Source organism: Lytechinus pictus, chromosome 5 (assembly GCF_037042905.1).
Source record: "Lytechinus pictus isolate F3 Inbred chromosome 5, Lp3.0, whole genome shotgun sequence".
Classification (NCBI taxonomy): Eukaryota; Metazoa; Echinodermata; class Echinoidea; order Temnopleuroida; family Toxopneustidae; genus Lytechinus; species Lytechinus pictus.
This window is the reverse complement of record NC_087249.1, coordinates 19692176-19713740: the sequence shown is the minus strand read 5'-3', so window position 1 is coordinate 19713740 and position 21565 is coordinate 19692176. Positions and strand designations below refer to the sequence as shown.

Here is a 21565-nt window from a genome sequence, read left to right as displayed (position 1 = left end):
ATCCTTAAAATAAAAGAAGTTCCTGCAGCAGAGTCTCGAGAACACCTGTAATCTTACCAGATTGCGTAATCTTACAGGAACTTGGTATTTGGTGTATATGTAACCTTACAAATTTCCTTAAAGAAAACACCCTTCCCCCTTTTTAAACAGACCTGTTCTGTTAAATTGCAGAAAAATTCCTGTTTTATGAATTAAAAAAATTATTATGTTATTGCTTTCTACAAAATTTTCTTTTTTCCCCTGTAAAATCAGTTTTTTTTAAACAGTGTAGCTCCGAATGCAATATAGTACAGTCATGTAGAATACTAATGAATAGCGTTTTGCAGTTTCTATATTATTATAGAAACCAATATTTGCATCGTTTGTGCCCTATTTTTTCCTTGTTGATATCTGTCTTAATATGTATATGAATACAATTTTTATTAAAATAAAAAAATTCATCTTCGAATAGAATAATATTTTTTAATATGAAAAATACACATTTTAATTATCGTTTGTGTATTCTCGATATTGTCCAATGAGAAAAAGTCTTTACGTAGTCCGGGGTCATACGTCACGAATATCGCTGACAAGTCAAACAATGTTGGCCTCCATTGGCAAGGGAAGATGGGATAAAATGGATTCAATCAAATGCAATTTCTTTGCAATTTTGAATCTAGGTGACATGAAAAATGATAAACCATCGGGAAAAAGAACGCCAGGCTTTAATTACGACATCTTTTTTCTGACCTGGATGTCCCTTTAACGTGCATTTCAAGACCAATTTTTATTCGATTCCGTTTATTAATGCGATTTAGTTTTAATCTGTTTCCCTGTCTATTTTCTGTGTGACTACAATAGTTGATGATATAGCTGATAAGCCTCTCACAAACCTTTGATATCGAGAAAATACTCTGAAGGTGTGAAGGGTTTGGCTCATTATAAAATGGGTAAGGTTCAGCAAACATGTAGGGTTTCTAATCGTAGATGGCGCGCTTTCAATTCGGTCGGCAATGCCATTGACCGCCTGAGCCAGGGTTACCACGGAACTGTCATGAATGGAGAGGTAAACTGTTTGATGAAATCGAAACAGTAGTGGAGCAAATATTGTCTCTGCATATCTTTGGAGATGTTAGGCCAGACAAGCATAATTAGGACCAACCTGTGTATCAATCAGATATGATTATTTACCTTTGGACCAACCTAACGTCACTATCCGAGAGACGTGACCAGGGCTCGATTCTTGAACCACCACACCAATAACAACACCCCGCCACGTATAGTTTGATTGAAAGGTGCACGCCATCGGTGGGGTATAGCGATTTTAAATTGATTTGATTTGATTTATTGTTTCACATTCCACAAAAATATACATCTTGAACATAATTATGAGAAGATGACAAAAAATACATAGTTGTAGTGTTTTACAAAGAAATACAATATCGTGAAATATGAGGAACCTATTAAAAAGCAAAGCTTGTAGACATATAGGTTCCCAGAAGAAAATAATTAAGGATTAAAAGCTCCTAACGCAATTAAGCGAGATAAATCAAATGAAGAAAAATAATACATTATAAAGAGTTCTACATGATAGTCACTCGAGCAAGGTGCTTACCCACTAGCGTACGATTGTAAAAGAAATATTTTCAGCCTACATTTAAATGTGGAAATTGAAAGAATGTGTAGTAGATAGGCCTAAATGTACTTAAATGAAACGGACATAATCTGAAGTTAATAGAAAAAAAAGAGAGAACGTGAAAACTGAAATAATTATAAAATCTGTAAACTGTTAATCCTTACAGATGCTATCAATGCCTTTGACGGAGGAACTCGAGCAGTACTCGGCGAAAACGGGACAGCTGGTATTTTTGCAACCTACCCGAAGGACTTCCTCTCAATCTGGAGTGGACTTGGCGATCAGGTATGCCAACATTGTATGGCGGAGTTTTAATCAAGATGGTTTAAACTTTAAATAGAAACATTCAAATTTAAAAAGGTATTTATGATTGAGACATACGTTTCTTCTACTTTGTCTATGAAAGTGATTTCTATATTATTTTACCAATCGGTCATATTTTCACATCCTTACCTTCTCTATTTATTGGCAAGTGTTCTAATGGTCATCCATGTTGCATAAATATTATCTAACGAAGAACTTTGAAGACATTGGTGGAACTATGTAAAGTTTAGGCTACAAGTGAGAAATTACCCTGTTAACTGTGACCTAATTGTGAATTTGATTATTAAATAAATATATTTTAATTGAAAGTAGGCCCTATATGTTCTTCAGAAATTTAAATAAAGCCAAAATCCCTAGCTCAAATTCAGGATGGACATCAATTATCTATCTTCTGTATTCTTACCCCGTCAGATATTAGGCACTGCTCTTTTGATGTCCTGCATATTGGCTATCACGGACAAGAGAAACAACTCGCCTCCTAACGGGATGGAACCCCTTCTCATTGGTCTCGTTGTATTCAACATTGGTATTTGCTTCGGGTTCAACTGCGGCTACGCCATCAACCCAGCCAGGGACCTGGGTCCCAGGTTATTCACCGCCTGCGCAGGTTATGGCCAAGATGTATGGACGTGAGTAGCAATCCCCCTCCCCCCCCCCCCCTTCTCATATATATTAGCATTCACAGATTTAATCTAAAAACGAATTTATTTTATTTTACGTATCCAGGATCTTTCAATCTTAGAAATTTGACAATGGGGACGGGCAGGATGTGCCCCTGTCTAGATCCGCCACTGGTAGCATGGACCAGGGTAACTTTGAGCAGAATGGAATATACTTTACAAGGTTGCCACTGCCCCCTGATAACCATGCCCACGTCAGAGAAATAAACCTTGCATGAAATTAATTTAGGCCCATGTTGTTGTTTTTTTATTTCATAGAGCATTTCATCTTCTGTCTCTGAATCCATGGTATCGTTAAGAGTAGACAGCACTGGCGTAAATCCCGGGGGGATGGGGGGATACATCCCCCCCCCACTTTTCGAGGAGGGGGGATGGCCTGTACAAACATCCCCCCCCCCCCACTTTTTACGAAAGAAATTGAAAAAAATCACAAGAGATAATTGTTTTATTGGTGAAAATTCTTCCTAAAATACCGCTTAACAAATAAAACAATATTATTGAATCATAAAATGCAAATAAAGAGCCAGTTAACCATTTCCAAACGAAATACGTATGTCCTTATTATAACATTGAAGAGAAACCCCCGTTTCTTCCAATTCATCAATGTCGGGGTCTTTGGGAAGGGAATAAGTTGGAATGTCAAAAAATTTTGAATGTAATCTCTAATAAAACCATTAAGCCATCATGGTTAAAACAAATAATAATATTGGAGGGGTATTTGCCATATGGACATACAGTGGCGTAACTACGAGGGGCATGGGGGGGCACATCCCCTCCATCGGCTGACCAAAAAAAAACGGGGAAAGGGGGAAAGGAGACAAGAGGGAGAAAGGAAGAGAAACGTAGTGGGAAAGAAGAAAATATTATTCATTATAATGTTATATTATATTATAATTATGTTATGTTACATTATACATAAGAAACATTTTTATCATAATTTTATGAAACATAATTTGCCCAGGGCCTATACGTCTTCATTGTTCCTGGTGCTCGCATTGTCTGTTTAACGAGATATATAATCCTGTTGTACTAAAACATCCCGTTTTCAAGTCAATATAAACAAAATATATTTCCTAGCACTTGAGTTATCATTGTTTTATGTAGTGACATATGCTTCTTTTTCATGACTCAAAAAGTGATTGCTCCATGTTAAGTTCTTCGTATATATGAAACATTTCCTGTCCGTGATTACGTTCGCATTAGTGGATTGGTGAGATATGTCTGCTCTTCATGAATTCCTAAAATCAGTCCTTAAAATGTCCCTTCTTCTGAACTGAATATCAAATTTTTTCAGCTCGCGCTTCGCGCTCGCATCATTTGGTTAATGAAATACGTATGGTCCTAGTTAATTCCTACAAAGAAACCTTAGAATGCTCCACTTCAGGTCTGAATTATCTAAATTTTCAGCTCGCGCTTCGCGCTCGCATTGTTTAGCGAGACAGGTACATATCATGATTACACAAATTTGATTATGATGTCCCTTTTTAGGTGTGAATATAAAAAAAATTCAGCTCGCGCTTCGCGCTCGCATTATTTGATCAGTGATATACATACCCGTTTAATGTCATTGTCCTTAAAATGTCTCTATTAGGTCAGTATAACTGGCAACTAGCGCACTTACTCGGTGATTCAAAAATTTTGCTTGTGCCCCCCCCCCCCAAATGCCGTATTCCACGATACGCCACTGTGGACATATCAATGACAATTCCTTGCATATCTAAAAACATGATTGCAAAAAAAATGCCAAAATATTTCAGTCATCCCCCCACCCATCAACACGGATTTACGCCAGTGGTAGACAGTAAATATTATGTACTGTATTTTTTAAAAAAATTGGCAAATTTTGAGGGTATGTTCACTTTCGTCCTTTTTGTATTTCAGGGAAGCTTTTCTGATATCCAAAATGTTAACATAATGATTTTATCTGATGTTCACACTGCGAGTTATGCTAATCATCCATTTTGCCATATTTTTTCTGTCCTTAGTCCCAATGGTATGCATTGGTGGTGGGTGCCGATAGTAGGACCTTGTGTGGGTGCCATCTTGGGTGGATACCTCTACGTGTTCACTGTCGAGCTTCATCACGACACAGAAACAGCATCGGCGAGAGACGAAGATGGAGGAGGAGACTACCGTGAGTTCTTTAAAGACATTTCTTGCAATTCCTGATGGCCTAATACGAGATACCTGCTTTTCTTGCTCACCTCAGCACGGGTCTAGTAGGGCAAGGGCCAGGGCCCCCATTCAGTCTGCATGCACTACGACCACGATAGAAATTTTGATTCACATTTGGGTATTGACAAAAGACTAGCATAAATACAAATTGATTTCTTTTTTTATTTGTAAACTGAGAGGGAGAACTGTGCACCTGTCATTACCAAGAAGTTTAGATTGCATATCCAGGCCACTTTCCGTGAGTAAATGGTTTACATGAAAAAAAAAAACTAACTCCCATCTGTAAATATGGGGGAATATTGTAAAGGAAAAAATGATATGAATTGTAATAAGAGAGAGAGAGAGATTAGGTTGGAGATCGGTAACCAAACTTTATACCCATTGTTTCATTGAGAAAAAAATATGTCACCTAGCATGCCTATCAATGATGATAAGTGGGAGAGTGGGGGGGGGGGTTAGTGAGAGAGAAACAGATTGAAACGGCGGGTTAGAGAGAGGAGAGAGAGGAAAAGAGAGAGATAGAGGAGAGAGGAAAAAACAAGGAAAGGGAAAGAGAGTGGCAGATAGGAGAATTAAGAGGGTAGGAGGGAGGGGTAGATGGGACCTAGTGGTAGAGCAACAAAAATATAGTATTTTTTTAATGAGATACTTAAGGAGTGTCAGATAAATAATTGTCTTTGTATTATCTGACTATCTATATTAGTAACTTTACTTTGAAAGTTTTTTTTGTATTGTAGATAGAAACTTTTAATAGTACCCAAATTAAATTTGTTATTGTACAGTTGTGTTCAATGCAATGATTATTTTCATTTCAAGAGATACTTGTTTGCTCATGGTCTCCAAAAAGCTCTTTCCCTTGAGCTTGTATGATTTGAAAAAAAAAACAATTGTATATTATCAGTTACTTTGTATATTGAAATTTTCAATTGATTTCATTTTACAATCAGGAATGGCTGATCTAACGGGAAAGGGCGAAGATAACCCAGCTGTTCAGAACCACGGCGAAGCATGAGTGAACGGATAAAAGGAACAGCTCCATCTCTCGTCAATACCGCGTTCAACACGATGTGATATCAAACTTCTGAAGCTGCAACTATCTGTGGATACTGCCTGTGTGACCGAGGCGACATCATAGAGTTAAATACTGTATATGGGCGACATCCTTGGAGTATAAATGATTGCCTCAGATGTGCAGCATTTTTTCAATCAGAAATGGGGTATCAATATGTTGGTTTGTTGTCTGTTCTTTATGTTAACGTTTCTTTTTTTTCTCACATACATGTAACTATTAAAAATAACTTCTCACTGACTTTCTTCTCTTTCGTTTCTCTCCCTTTCTTTCTCTTCCCCCCTCTCCCTCCCCTCCTCTTTCATACTTTCTAGTAACTTGATAAGAACATACGCCCATCTTGTCACGCAAATCAAGAAAAGCGGAATCTTGATAATTATATGATTAAAGGGAAAGGACATTTTTATCGTACTGTGCTGCAATCTCAGGATTTTGATATCTGGTAGGTGTTTCATAAAGCTGTTCGTAAGTTAAGAACGACCGGTGATCCTTTCTCACGCGCTAAAACATTGTCAATGGTGCATACCATTTACCAAAAGAAAGGATCACCAGTCGTTTTTAAAGTTGCTCTTATCTTACGAACAGCTTTATGAAACACCCACCTGGATTATATTATAATGGAGATCTTATAACTTCTTTCACGATATTAGAATTATGCGGAAAACATGGTATTGTTGTTGATGTAGAGAGAATATAAACAGATTCTGTTTTATTATTTCATTTTGTCTATTATATTCTTTTCATCATGGAACAATATTTGAATAATTATTTATTCATGATTTGCTTTGTTTCCAGTCCTAAACAATGTAAATTTACACTTTCAGAGGAAAATGGTTTGTCACATCACCTTTAGCAATGCCCCACTGGGTAAAACTTTTACAGGGACTCACTGGCAAATAGACGGTGAGGGAGGGGGTGACCAAGGACAATCGGGAGAGGAGAAAGGGAAATGGAAAGGGATGAAATATGATGGCATTTTTTTTTTAAAGATTGCCCTGTACCCCACATTTTTCCCCTTCAGAATGGTTGGTTCCCTGTGCAATGGACTTGGTAAATTTAGCATTGTTCTGGTCTGAAATATACAAAGTTGGACCTTTGTAACGGTGCTCCCGGTGTGGTACTGTGTTGCACCATTCACGGTGCAAAACTGAACCTCTGTTTCTGTGAGTCTAGAGGGTCGGTTGCAAGAAACTTGCAATTAGCTGCCAGTCAATACTGTAGGTCCCAAATTCAGTCTTGCACTTTATTCATTGCGAACTGGAGATTGGTTGCGAGGCCGGAGCGTTTCATGAAATGACTAGTCGGACGTGTTATCTGACAGTAACATATGCCTGGGCCCCGTTGCATAAAAGTTACCATTACGGTAACTTTGCCATGCAATGGTAACTTGCATGGAATCCTTGATTTTGATTGGCTGTTGATCAGCATTACCATGGTAGTTACCATAATAGTAACTTTTATGCAACGGGGGCCAGTGCTTCTTAGCCAATCAAAATCATGGAAAAGTTCAATATGACTTGTCAGACGACCAAAAAAAAAACACGTTTGATGGAGCGCTCTCCTGTTCTGCACCTCGTGTAAAAAATGATTTACAATACATGTAATTAAACTTGATCTATCCGAATTCACTTACTAATTTGCAATTAAAATTTACTCGTGATTGAAATCATTGCAACGTTTTTTGCGATGCCCCTTTATTATTTTTTTTTCAATACGCTGTATTAAAGAAAAATTACAGCTATAAATACAACATCAGTTGGTGTTTGAAGAGGACCACATCTCTTGCGTTAAAATACAACTTGGTGTTCAACTAACAAGATGAATATTATCACTGGTGTAAAATGCTTGGTGTCCTCTGTAAACGCAGATTGTGATCACAGTGTAGTATTAACACCAGTATTTTGCAGTGTATGTACTTAAAGAAAAATTATTGTTGGTGCTTCACTTGATCGTATTTTTATATTTATTATTATGAATTTTGTTGTTTTGTTTGATTTCAGAGAAAACGCTTTAGTTAAGATTCTTTTTCTATGCCGTGTTCTCGTTGTAATAAATCATTATTTGCATCTTGTATTCAACATGGGTTTATTGTAAGTAGAACAAAGTGACATTTATAGATAGAAAAAGATATACCTTGTTAGAAATTACATTGGATAAGGAACTACTTTCATTGGGGCAGAATTCTACATTATATTTTCGTCATTGTGGCACTGCTGCTATTTCTGATTTATCGTCAATTCTCAAATCCATTCTTAACTATGTTCCGCTTACCATTCTGTGCAAATTGTATTGTATGATAAAAGTCAATTGCAGATATAAAATGGTCTGCTGAAAGCACAAGAATACATGTTTGATAACCTACAAACCTTGCACTAAAATAATAAAGAGTGTTTTCAATAATCGTTCGGCTACAACACTTTTCCCTATGCCCAGAGCAGCTATTGATGGATCTTGTTTATATCATCGATGTAGCGCCATCTCATGTCAGATGCACCACTTTTTGCTGTCCTGGGAAATTATTTCCCCTGCACCACGTATTTCTCAGTCTCCTCATTTAGTACAATAGAGTGTTCACCCTGATGTCAAGTAGTAAAGCTTAAGAAGTAAAGCTTAAGTAGTAACCCTTAAGTAGTAGATCTGAAGTAGTATATCTGAAGTAGTAAAGATTAAGTAGTAACCCTTAAGTAGTAAACCTTAAGTAGTAAACCTTATGTAATAAACATTAAGTAGTAAACCTGAAGTAGTAAACCGTAAGTAGTAAACCTTAAGTAGTAAACCTTATGTAATAAACCTGAAGTAGTAAACCTGAAGTAGTACACCGTAAGTAGTAAACCATAAGTAGTGAACCTTAAGTAGTAAATCTGAAGTAGTAAATCTGAGAAAATCAAACCAAAATATCCGCAGCAAAAAAAATGGTTGTTAAAATACATGGTACAAACTGCGTTTCGTATCTCGCCTAATCGAGTTCACACATTGAAAACATCTACTACCAATATATTAATATTAGATAGATAAGTATCATCATCTTTTTCGGGATATGCTATTCTTTGATCTTTTTTTTGAACTATTATAGAGATGATGTATTGTAAATAATAATAAACACTTTTTCACAGAGATTTATTATGTAAAATATTTTACAATCACCTAGTATATAAAAGTTTCTTTTGCACTTTTTTTTAATCACTTGAACTTAGTCATGTTAGTATTGTGTCGGGTGTATTCAGATTGTAGGCATGTTTTGTCTTTATTGAATGTCCTTCTATATTCGATATACTATAGACCAATAAATATCTTCATGGAAATATTTACTTAACCCCACATCTGTTTTTTTTATCTCGTGTGGTTAACTAGGCTGACCAAAAAAAAGTTTATTGTAAAAATAGAAAAATAAAAATTGAAGGTTTTAAGAAATTCCATCAAAATTTCAAAGAATCAAAAAGTAATTCGATTTTGTATAACTTGATTTGTGACGTCATATGCGAGCAGCTTTCCTAAATATCGTATGGTAAAAATCAATGAAATGTCATTTTCTCAGAAAATTGAATACACAAATTATTTCACATTCGCTCCTAAAAAAGAAAATAAGAAATAAGTCATCACGAACCATTAGAAAAAGAAATTTATGAATTTTATATTACATAACATATCTTGAATCTTGAAGAAGTACTCTCCCAAAAGCGTACACGCTGTCCTGGAGAGGGTTGTGCTGTGTTAGGTGCTGCCAGTGCTTCAGGTGATGTGGTGATCCTGTGGTGGTATTCTTGGTGCACTATATACAGTGTGCTAGGTGCAGTGTGCGGATGGTGCGTGTGTGTCCCTCTTACAGCATCTTAAGGGGAGGGGGAGGCAACATTTGCTGAATGATAGGCAATGTTGCTCCCCGGAAGCCAGCTATAGAGGTCGAAGTTACAGCAGCGTTTGGGAGAGTATTCCAAATACGGATGGTTCTTGGGAACATACTGTACATGTAGCAGTTCACTCTACAAAAAGGCTGGGTGTACTTGAGCTGATGTCCAGTGTGTTGTGAACGTTGTGGACGAGAACTGCTGCTTAACTTAATCTGATGTGGCATGTTGATGTAAACATAATTGTGATGAATTTTGTAGAACATCTCACATTGGCTAAGAAGGCGTCTGTGTTGGAGAGTATCCCAGTGAAGAGTTGACAACATCGATGTTACACTGGATTCTCTGCTATAGTCATGAAGGACAAACCGAGCACCCTGACGCTGAATGTTCTCAATAATGTTTACATCTTTCTGTATGTGAGGATTCCATGTACATGAAGCATACTCAAGTTGAGGTCTGACAAGTTGCTTGTACGCAATGTCTCTCACTTTCAGGTCACATTTACCCAATGCTCGACGTATGATTCCAAGAGTACGAGCAGCTTTGGAGGATATCTTCTGTGCATGGGAGTTCCAACTCAGGTTGTCTGTGATGGTCACACCGAGGTATTTATAGGAGGTTGCCGTTGGAACAGGTTGGTCACTGATGGTAAAGTTGCAAGCCAAGGGTTGTCGTTTCAATGAGATACACATGTGGGCATACTTCTTGACATTGAAGGACATATCCCACAGTTTTGCCCAATCTGATAATGTTGAAAGATCTCGCTGGAGAATTGCGTGGTCAGCTCTTGTCTTGACCTTGCGATACAGCACACAGTCATCAACAAAGAGTCTGATTGGTGATGAGATGCATTCACAGATGTCATTGATGTACAGCAGGAATAACACAGGCCCGAGTACTGAGCCTTGCGGCACGCCTGAGAGTACACTGGCTCGTGGTGAGGATGTTCCATCAACATGAACTGACTGAGATCTGCCTGATAGAAAAGCTTTGATCCATCCATGCATTTGACCAGTAATGCCATAATACTCCAACCAATTTGTAGAGCAGCTTCCTGTGTGATACCTTATCAAAGGCCTTACTAAAGTCGAGAAAGAAGGCGTCTGTCTGACATTGCTGGTCGATGTAAGGGGCAGCTGCTCGTTTATGACGTCACAAATCAAAAACTTCATATTGTAATGAATTTCTTAATCCTTGAGGGATTTTCCTTAAACTTTCACCAATATTTTTTTCATCATTGCTTTTTTTACATCAATGTTTATCTCAGGGTGAACTTCCCCTTTAATGTACACTCTAAACATTAAAGTTTACGGTTCGAAATTGTGGGTCAGTCATGCGTGTTATCTGTCTTTAATTTAAGACGTTAATGTTCAATTACTTCACCATCACGTCATCAGTGTTTCATCATTATCGTCATCGTCATCATCACCACCACCATTATCAATCGCATGTTCAAACGAATCTGTAAATACAATTCATCCAATATGCTGGCATATATAGCAGTTGGTGAAATACTTTATTAAAGTTACATTTATTTCTAAGTAATAATTATGTCAATTATTTCTCTTGGCTCCAATAACATTTCAAGAAATGTATCACATATCTAGTCGATATTTTCGATACGACACGCAAACTGAGAATACTTGACCTGCTTAATGAAATAGCAGTATAGGACTTTTACTGTAACTGCTTCCAAATATTGGAATAAGTTACCTCTTTTTTACTCAAACAATCATTTGTTTCTTTATTCAAAGGGTGTTTTAAAATTGCGATTTTTATTTTCTAGCTTGACGTATTCCTGTTACTGTTCTAAATGTTTTGGCCATTTTGGGAAAAACGCAGTACATATTAAGTAATAATGATTATAATAAATAATAATAATCAATGAGAAAATACGAACAAATAAAGTCATTGTGATTGCAGAACGTGGTCTCTTTTTTAGAGTAAAAATAAATAACATCAATAATATTGAAAATGCACTACATTATACATAAACATTTATTTCACATTAAAACGGTTTGCGTCGAAGAATGTCTATATTACCCGACCAAATTTCGTCTTATACATTCCGGATCGTTAAAAAATTAGTATTGCAAGGCATCAATCTATTCCCATTTTCGTAGGTGCCAATCCTAGATATGAACCACAAGGAATTACAAGATAACTAGTAACCAGTTAAGTCAAAGATAAGGGAACGCTATTTGCGTCACCAGCGCAATTCTTCTTATTAAGTACTAAATATCATTACATATTTCAGACATAAAATACCATAGTAGCAGGTATGTTTAATATATCTACAGCTGCACTGGGAAATGTGTGGAGATAGTATACAACTTTTCAAAATATTATACATAGGCCTACACATATCATCCTAAGATGAAAGAGAATAATTTATACATACAAATTACTTATATTGCACAACGACACTCATTACTGTTAAAAATCATGAGAACGTACATGTTGCTTCTTTGCTCATTGCCTGACGAAGTCTAGCAGCTTGCAGACGAAACGTCGTCTTCACACTACGTTTGCTACATCGTGAGACAACTGGTTAATTTCTTCTACTCAACGTACATGTAGTTGGACAAAAACACACAGTCAAGTATGGCACCTCAATATTAATCAGGTAAAAATAGATAAATAAATGAATGAATAGATAAATTAATAAATTAATTAATAAATAAATAAATATATAAATAAAGAAAGAAAGAAAGAAAATAAAATAGAATAAAACAATCACCATCGTAACCATCACATCAAGAGATCTCTGCGAATATCAGTTCCATTCAAAACGACATAACAGTTTCGTAAAAATCAAACATTTTGTTTTTCCCGCAAGTCCTCAAGACAACACGGCACAAAAAGAAAAGTAAAGTTAACGTGGATAATGAAAAGTCAGAGAGACTGAAAATCGTGCGAAGGGGGGGGGGTGGGGTGAATCATCACATTTCCAGTGAACCCTACTTGTACCACTGTCATAATCGAACGAATTAACGTTATTAGTAAACAAATTCCAGCTTCACCAGATTTTGAAACATGACATGTGTCTAATTAATAGTATCTGATTCTTCACAGTAAATTGGTCATTCATCCAGGGGAAAAAATACGTTTTAGTCTTTACCATAGCTAAAAAAAGGGGGTATACTCAATCGATTACATATTGAGAACGAAATCACTTGGCTGGAGCACCGACGGAACTTTTCCTCTTACATGCTCAGTCTTGCTTGCAAATAAACTTGCATAAAATAGATTTCATATTGTCTTCGACATAAACAAATTGTATTCAGTCCTAGATACGTGGCGTTAGAGGAATTAGTGAGGTGGAAAAGAAGTTCTAAAGTCCAATCTACTTCGTATCAGAAGTGATTTCCATTGACGCAAATGAATGGGCATTTACACTTTTGCGGCAATTCACAGTTATTATGGTTATAAGGCTCCACAGGACTGTGTGACTATCTATCCGAAGCAGATATGTCGATACATCATAAAGATTCTTAGTTGACCTTTCTGCTGTTAGAATAGTGCATTCACCTCTCGCCATTTTTGGTCGAATCGATCTTGTTTTACCATATCAGACCACGATGAGAGACGGCTTGACAGGAAAAATGTGGATTCTGGGAGAAAGGAAAAGAACCTTGTATTGAACAGCTAACAATTCCATGCAAATCCAACATTATGGTGCAATAAAAATCATTATCTTAAATTGGAGATGGTTGTATAGTTAATCCGCCCTATAAAAATCGGAGGTAAATTTTTAGAAGAAAACAAAAATTGTCTGAAAACATAGCTGAAATAATATTAGAGAGAATAAGTATCTATTATTCTTTGCTTAAGGTATTAGGTTTATTCGGAATTTTATCCCTAGTGTGGCATATTCAGCAAACTAAAAAACAAGATTTTAGTTCGTTGCCCCATAGATGTTCTTTCATGGCATCCATGTGATTTTGGCCTCCTACCTTATATGGATATAAACAAATTGTAACTCCAGAAAACTTAAAATCGTATAGACCTATCGTCTTTACTTGAAAACCTTATATAGCCTACAGATTTATCCTTAAATGAAAACGTTTCACTTTAAAATCTCGTTCTTTTAACCCTATACTGGATTTTCGGAGAAATTTTTGAAACTTCTTTTCTCTTCCCCCCCCCCCTTTTTTTGGTAAGTGAAACTATAAAGTCGAACAGGTTTTTTATCACAAAAATGATTAAAAGAATAGAATAATAATAATAATGATAATGATAATAATATTAATATAGTTAATAATAATAATAATAATGATAATGATAATAATATTAATATAGTTAATAATAATAGTAATAACAATAATAATAGGTAAGTGGTAAGGTTTAACATAAACACGGACGTAAGACACCAATGCACGGACAAGTCTTACAAAGGCGTATCATATAATTATGCCAGCACGATTTTTCTCAGCAGTATTGATTATGAGAGCGTCGTGGTCTGGGTGGTTACGGCTTTCGTCTTTCAATCATAGACATGGCATTCTTTCATTCAGCAAGAAATTTACCCACATTGTGCTGCACTAAACCCAGGTCAGATGAATGGGTACACGGCAGGATGAATTCCTTGAATGCACTGAACGCTGGGACGCAGCTCGATTTAAAGCAGGTGTAATTACTAATAGTGCGCCTCGGAATAGATTATTTCTAGATAGATGAATGGCGCTATACAGTGCGTATAAAAAAGACGGGACAGTTTTGAAGTCTATAAAATTTTTGTTTCAAATTATGATATCTATATTTTGGTGTTAATAGATGCTCTGAAATCTTATCTTTGAAATGCAATTAAAAAAAAAATTTGTTCATGCTTGAGCGAACACGGGACGTTTTTGTCAGGGGTTCAAAAAGAGGCTTGCGCCAGAATGGCAGAATATGAGTAATATGATGATCAGACTTCTTGCTAATCAGCAGACTTCCTCTTAACCTTTTCATTATCTGCGCCATAATTTTTGAATTATGCTGTCAAATTTTATTTAGAAATTTATTTATTTATTTGAATTATTTTGTTTTTTCATTTAAACTTCTTTTACCTTTGAATTTTCCTTCATAAGTAAGACAAGAAGACTTTTTGTCAACCCAAGCAAGAAGATTTGCATTATTAATTGGGAAAACTTGTAATTATTCAAATCCTTTTATTATGTGAAACCTTTAAAAGACATGAATCCATTTTTCAAGGGGTTATTGAATCCTTGACCAAGTTTAATTATATACTTGACAGGACAAACAGGAAGGGATTCATGTCTTTCAACGGCAATGGTGTATTGAGTCAATTTTGAAGGAGCTAGATTTGGCAGATCGGGTAAAATGTATTAAAAAGTTGTGAGCGAGCGAAGCGCGCAAGCAAAAATTCCCACTTTCTTATTACAATATCCAATTTTGTGATAGATTTTGACATAATATTCAGAAAATAATATCATATTTTACCTTCTATCTTTCGTTTTATTTCCTTTCCACTTTTTTCTTGGTCATGATTATTTTTAATTGAGGGGGGGGGGGGGTTGGAACATCCCCGAGCCCCACCCATCTGTATGGCACTGTTCAAAAGGCACCATAACCTTTGTAGCACACAATGAAATGATTTGGAAAAAAATACACGCTCTCCCATACTTCGGTTGAAAAAAAATGTTTTTGCTTGAAGAAGGAATATTCAAAGCTAAAATAGAACATATTAAAAAGAAAGAACAACAGAACTAGTAAAGCAAATAAATAGATTTGATAATGAATTTTGACCGCATAATTTGAAAATTATGGCAAAGATAATAAAAGGGTTAAGAGGAAGTATGCTGATTAGCAGAGAGGCCGATCATCATATTTATCATTTTATGTCATTTTGGCGCAAGCCTCCTTTTTAACCTCAGACAAAAACATTCCGTGTTCGCTCAAGCATGAACGAAACTAAATTTATTTAATGACATTTGAAAGATAAGACTTCAGAGCACCTATTAACACCAAAATATAGACATCATAATTTGAAACAAAAATTTTATGGACTTTTCAAATCTGTCCCGTTTTTTTTATACGCACTGTATACTAGTAGATGCCTATCATTATTATTATTTTTTACCTTTACAGATCTCCTGTTCTACTAATGACGTCAGGTAGTTGTTATGACGTGATAGTTTTGGAGATCCGTCGATGAGATCACCCGTCATAAAACAGTTTACAACTCCAGTACGAAGACCTTGGATTAAGTCATCCTGAACAAAATATTCAATAGAAAATGATATGAATTAGTCATCATCTATGCATGATGGTTAAGAATGTGCGTACTTTGGTGAAAGAATGAAATATAAACCTTACCGTTAGACAAACTAATTCATTAACATACTGTAAGCTGAAACAGAGATTAAACAAATTGAAATCAACCTTTGAGCGCTTTACAGAAACGAATACAAATAAATATAATAACACATATAAAAAATAAATGTTGCATTAATCATGCCTGGACACATGCCGAAGAAATTTTTGAAATAGTAGGACGCAAATCACTTTTAACAGAGCTTGAATGTTCAAAGTTGAAAAAGCTGCCCCAGCTTTTATCTCATAGGTGTTGCAAGAAAATATCTACGATCAATTGCAAATATTCTGTCGCAATTTTACAACTGATAGATCAACGCTAGCTATAGCAAATCAGATTAAACTTCTTGTTTCAAGGAGCAGATTAGCAATCAATCACTAATTTGCAATTTATTAACTGCAAGACATGTGATTGATTTAGGGACCAAAATAGACTTGCATATTGATCCCAAGTTTCTTGCAACACCCCAATAAAATATTAATAGCATATTCTAGCATCCACTTCGCAGATGCTTTCTGCAACGTTCAGAATCTGTTGAAAATGCCCGTCAAAACCACAATAGACAGATGAAAGTTCATTGTCGAAAGTTCGTGGACCGGGACAGCACATCGTCTTAAGATTCGGACCGAATAACATCCATCTCCATGATCAAATACAGCCTTTTAAGCAGCTCAATAAGAATGTGTCAGACAATAGTTTGTCACACATCGACATACTCCAATTGGGGCTCCTTTATGAATGCTGGGCGTGGATGAATAGGCCTATGCCAAGCATGTGGAAACAATTCATGTATGTATGAACCTGGATGCATCAACAGCCCAGAAAAATATATTTATAAAGGTTTTGCGAATAACGCATTTTACGTACTTCCCACTGAGTCGCATCTCGATGGCTCTTTCTTATGTAATGGAAATGATGATAAATGGCATGTGCCGAAACTGTTCCTGTTCAACGTTCACCCCATTTCATATAGTGATGATTAGACAATGGGACAGGTAAGAAGCTTGGATAAATGCTGGATCTAAATGGACCCTTAGGTTCCAAGTTATCGCAGATTTGCACCAGAGATGTAAATTGACGATTTGAACTGGAAAATTATGGCCCTATTTTTCAGTGACGAAAATGAAAACGATGAGGTTCCGTCTACAAATGGAATTAGTTTTTCAGTGTCGAGATTCTGTTTTTTTGGGGAAAAAGAGGATCGCCACCATCGCGGTATCGAAGAGAAGCAGAAGGTAAGTAATCATGAATTGAGGATTCAATTTTCATTCAGTATGAAAAAAAAATATTGTTGAATTGCGGAGTATTTAAATAGAAATCCGGGGAAACAGGACGGTTTTGATAGTGGTGTGGGGGATGCATTATGGAACACGTTTTGGTACATGTTTACTGATACACTGGGTGTGTGCGGGGGGGGGGGTAGCCTTTCCACATACCGAAAAAGGTGGGGAGGGGAACTGGAAACCTCTAGCACCCCCCCCCTCCCCGTTCCATTTCCCCTGATATCCTATAATCTGGGATGTAGTAGACATAGCAGTCTAAAGATGAGCCTTGAACATATTTCATTTGCATTTAATGAAAACATGGAGGAAGGAAGAAGTAATGAAACGTACCGCATTATCAAGTTCTGATGCAAAATATGCACCTTTTAAACCATTCTCCGCCATAAACTTCGATATGGCCATCGCCAGTTTGGACGGTGTAAGAGCGTCTAATGAGTTACAAAGGTCCGCCGCATAGTCCTTTTTGCACCTGTAAATGTTAAAATACAACGACAAAAAAGGTATATCGTGAAATAATGTTGTATAATTATAGCAAAGGTAAATAAATGAAGAAAAAAACACTTGATATGATTATGATTTCAGTTGGATCACATTCTAAAAGGGTAAAACTTAAACGCTTAATCACTGGCGAATAAATGGGGGGGGGGGCCTTTGGGCCATGGCCCCAAAAATCCATCACCAACCAAAAAAAAAAAGATAAAATGAGAAAAAGAAGTGAAAGGAAAAGGTTAATAGAGATATTATTTTGTAAATTGTCCAAATCTTCGATCCATAAAATTAGATTTTTGCATTGAGAGGGTCAACATTTTCAATCGCTAGCTGCTTTTTAGAAAATGCGCTCCAATCAACAGGTTTGGCCGCATAAAAAAGAGCGAACTGATGTCATTTCCACATTTGTTCTTTTCCTATCTTACTTTATTCAAATTTTGTCCTCCAAGAATTAAAAAACGAATTGACAACTGATATAATGCATTATTCATTGCTGCGATATATTCTTTTATTCTTTTATGAGAGAGAGAGAGAGAGAGAGAGAGATATATACCATACCCTCATATAGGCATATAGAAATATGAAATATTAATGATTTCATTTGATAACATAAGAAAAAGGAAAGTGGGGACATGGTATCATCAACCCACCTAATGAATATTCATGACGACATTCATATAAATGTTTTCACAAAATATTGCTAGACTTTAAAATTCAATAACTTCATTATTTGTCATCAGATTTTGATGGGATTTTCAGCAGTTTGCTCAGTGAACTTTACTCTATTTATTAAAATATAATTATTATCAACCCGGAATACCCCTTTCAGCATGTAAACAAATCGGTGCACTCCTGCTGAGTGCGTCCCAGAAAAGGAAACCCAGAATCATCGATCATTTATCATAATTTAACCACACTTTCAATAGACGGATTACGGTAAGCTATCATTGTAAAGCTCAGAATCTTCTTTTTCAACTGGTATAACACAGAAGATATGCTTACGCATTTACTCATGAATAAGTAAATTTGAAGAAAGTAATTTAAATCGTCACTTGTCGGTGGTGGTACCTGAATTTCCAAAGTGTTCGATATCTGCTTTTTAATTTGATAACATAAATACAGAAATGGTTAAGAAGTAACAACATTCTGTTTTCTTTTCATTAATAATGATGTAATTATATTTAATTTCAATATTTTTTTAATGATAAAGTTTTACAGGTTGTCAAACTGTAACAATTCGTTTGGCATACAATATTTTATTAACCGTGCCATATAGGGGTACATCGGGAATATGTGAAAACACATTTGTTTAACGAAATTAAGGAAATACAATCATCATTTTAAAGAGACAGAACTTTGTTACATCTTCACCATTTTCTGTGATTGAGATATCAAATTAAAGAGAAGATATGGAACATTTTAAACATGCAATCATGATAGACCAACCCCCCCCCCCCTCCACCGACAAAGATATTTTGATATTCTTTCTACGATTTTTTTTTTCAAGCCTGTCACTCTAACAACAAGCTGTTTAAACTTTTTTTCAATTGTTTAAATTCTAAACTTTTTAAACAACTTGTCTAAAAAGTTCAAACAATAGTTGTTAGAGTGACGGGCTTAAAAAGCGTGCTTAGATTTTAAACAGCGTTTTTACAGTGTGTCAAGCTTTGCAATAAGTAATTTGTCTATTGTATTCGTGATTAAGTTGTGATAAACAATCGATAATTCTCTGTTTCGTTTTTTCTTTTCTTTTCTGGGACGCAGTTTATACACGTATGCATAAAAACATTACCTTTTTGGAAATAGTGTCAACATTGCATGATATACAGTATGTGCCGTCTAACCCTGGCAAAAAGCATAACATCGCAGGAGAAATTGTTTTTTGTGTGCTGTGGGATTTTCTCTCTATTTTTTTTTTAATATACAATTTAAGTTAACGCTAATCAGATGATATAAATCTGTGATTTAAAAAGTAATTTGAAAACATTAAGTTGATTCCTATTTATGTACAGTGCTGGGTACAAGGGTAGGCCTACAGCTCATAATTGTTATTCAAACGCACATTTATAATTTATTTTCATGACCATTTTTATCTCCTTGAAGGCGCTCCAAATTACATTTTGGCTGTTCTATCATCCATTTTTCAGCAATCTGACAATCATGACAAAGAGACAAAGCTGACTACACTGTTCAAAATGATTTGAACAACGCTGTTTATTTTGTGAATCGCACAGTAGTTGTTTAAATATTTTAAACAAGTGTTTTAAACCTTAAACAACAAAGTTTAAACTCAAATATTCGATTCACATAGCAAAGAGCGTTGTTTTTAATCATTAAATTGTGAACAGTCTTAACCTAATAAATTTGGTTTGCAATCAAGGGTCTTTCAAGGACCCCCAAACCAGAATATATAATTACCATCCATTTTTCCACTCTTCATTGAATCGCCAATGTATGCAGACATAGCTATTGTTCTGCAGAGCAGTTTTTACAAAGTTTTGCGCAATAGCTCGGACTTCTTTTCCCCTAACGAAGTACTTGGTGTATCGACTTATATGGTCAAAGTATACCAGTCGACCTAGATACCCATACGGGTACAGGAAAGCATTGCATTTATGTGTCGTTGTCAGAGCGTCTGGGTACCGATCGAGAAAATCATCGACGGCTACATAGTATGGTAGATCAGCAGCAATCTGGATGACCTCATCGGAATGATTCGTGTGCAGGAAGGTTGAAGGTATCTTGATTCTAGTCCAGTTGTAATATATCTCAATGGTATCACCGACGTGTTGATTTACTTGATCGGTTTGAGATTGGCTCTGATTTATCACCATATTGGTGCCAAGAAACACGACGTCCGCTTTCCGATTGCACTGGCGTTCGAATTCTTCCATGGTTGCCACGGGCACGAATTCGGACAGGGCGTCGGGATCGAGGGTTTCTTCAAACGTGTGAGGAAGCTGTTTTTCCAATGTCGGTCCGTGGTCGAAAAACGGAGCAAGGACGAGCGTTAGATTCCGCCTTTGCGCAATGATGGAAACCAGTTTGACAGCTTGGAGTTGATTGTTTGTTCCTTGGTTGCCAAGCAGCACCGGCAGAATGTACTTGACTTTTGACCTATCCTTAACATTAACTTTCTTTGGCCCCACATCTTGCATTTTAGTCCTGTCGGGTCCACTCCGCTTGGGCAATACTGCCAATGGATCCGTTGCTTTATCTTTGAGCACACGAACGTTTCCTTGATCAACATCACTTGCTTTCTGGTACTGAACCCTTGGATTTGTGTTGGTGTCCCTCGTTTCTTTGAAATCTTGCAGCATTCCTTGTCCTATTTCCAAGACCTTCCGGTCGTGGTCGGTTCTAGGATACACCACTTGGTCATTCAGAACTGGAAACTCCCTGAGATCGCCTATCGGATTTCCAATCGGGTTTGAGGGTAAAATGGCTAGAAGAAGTTGGCTTAGTACAAAGAATGCGAAGAACAGGAGCATATGCTTAATACCAAGTCGACGTACAACACCCATGTTACGATATTTCTTGAGGACTATCCTGTATTGGGAAGACACCACAAAGAAACATTAATTTTCAAGAAGTTGACTAGGGCAACGAGAACTCACAGTAAATCAATGGATTATAAAAGAAACAAAATGTGTTGTGCATGAAATACCGGGATGAAATAATCAAATCATTGTTCGTAGAGCTTGAACTATTCAATTAGAATTCTACGGAAGCTTAAAAGTGCCACCGAGATGACGAGATAATT

At 36.2% G+C, this 21565-nt stretch overlaps 2 protein-coding genes across 2 annotated transcripts in view; one reads left to right on the top strand and one right to left on the bottom strand.

The window, feature by feature from the left end:
- LOC129261684 (aquaporin-3-like) overlaps positions 1–9171 on the top strand; it is a 35804-nt gene extending 26633 nt beyond the window's left edge. Inside the window, exons 6-9 of the mRNA XM_064099439.1 lie at positions 1782–1900; positions 2351–2568; positions 4605–4753; positions 5742–9171. Coding sequence (XP_063955509.1) covers positions 1782–1900; positions 2351–2568; positions 4605–4753; positions 5742–5806 — 551 coding nt within the window. The 3' untranslated portion in view covers positions 5807–9171. The remainder of the gene's footprint in view (positions 1–1781; positions 1901–2350; positions 2569–4604; positions 4754–5741) is intronic.
- Positions 9172–12298: 3127 nt separating this feature from the next.
- Positions 12299–21332, bottom strand: LOC129262312 (uncharacterized). The gene is made up of 4 exons (XM_054900415.2): positions 20221–21332; positions 17644–17782; positions 15797–15929; positions 12299–13325 (listed from the first exon to the last, which is right to left on the bottom strand). The coding sequence occupies exons 1-4, from the start codon at positions 21324–21326 to the stop codon at positions 13225–13227; spliced, it is 1479 nt and encodes a 492-aa protein (XP_054756390.2). The 5' UTR covers positions 21327–21332; the 3' UTR covers positions 12299–13224.
- Positions 21333–21565: the final 233 nt, after the last annotated feature.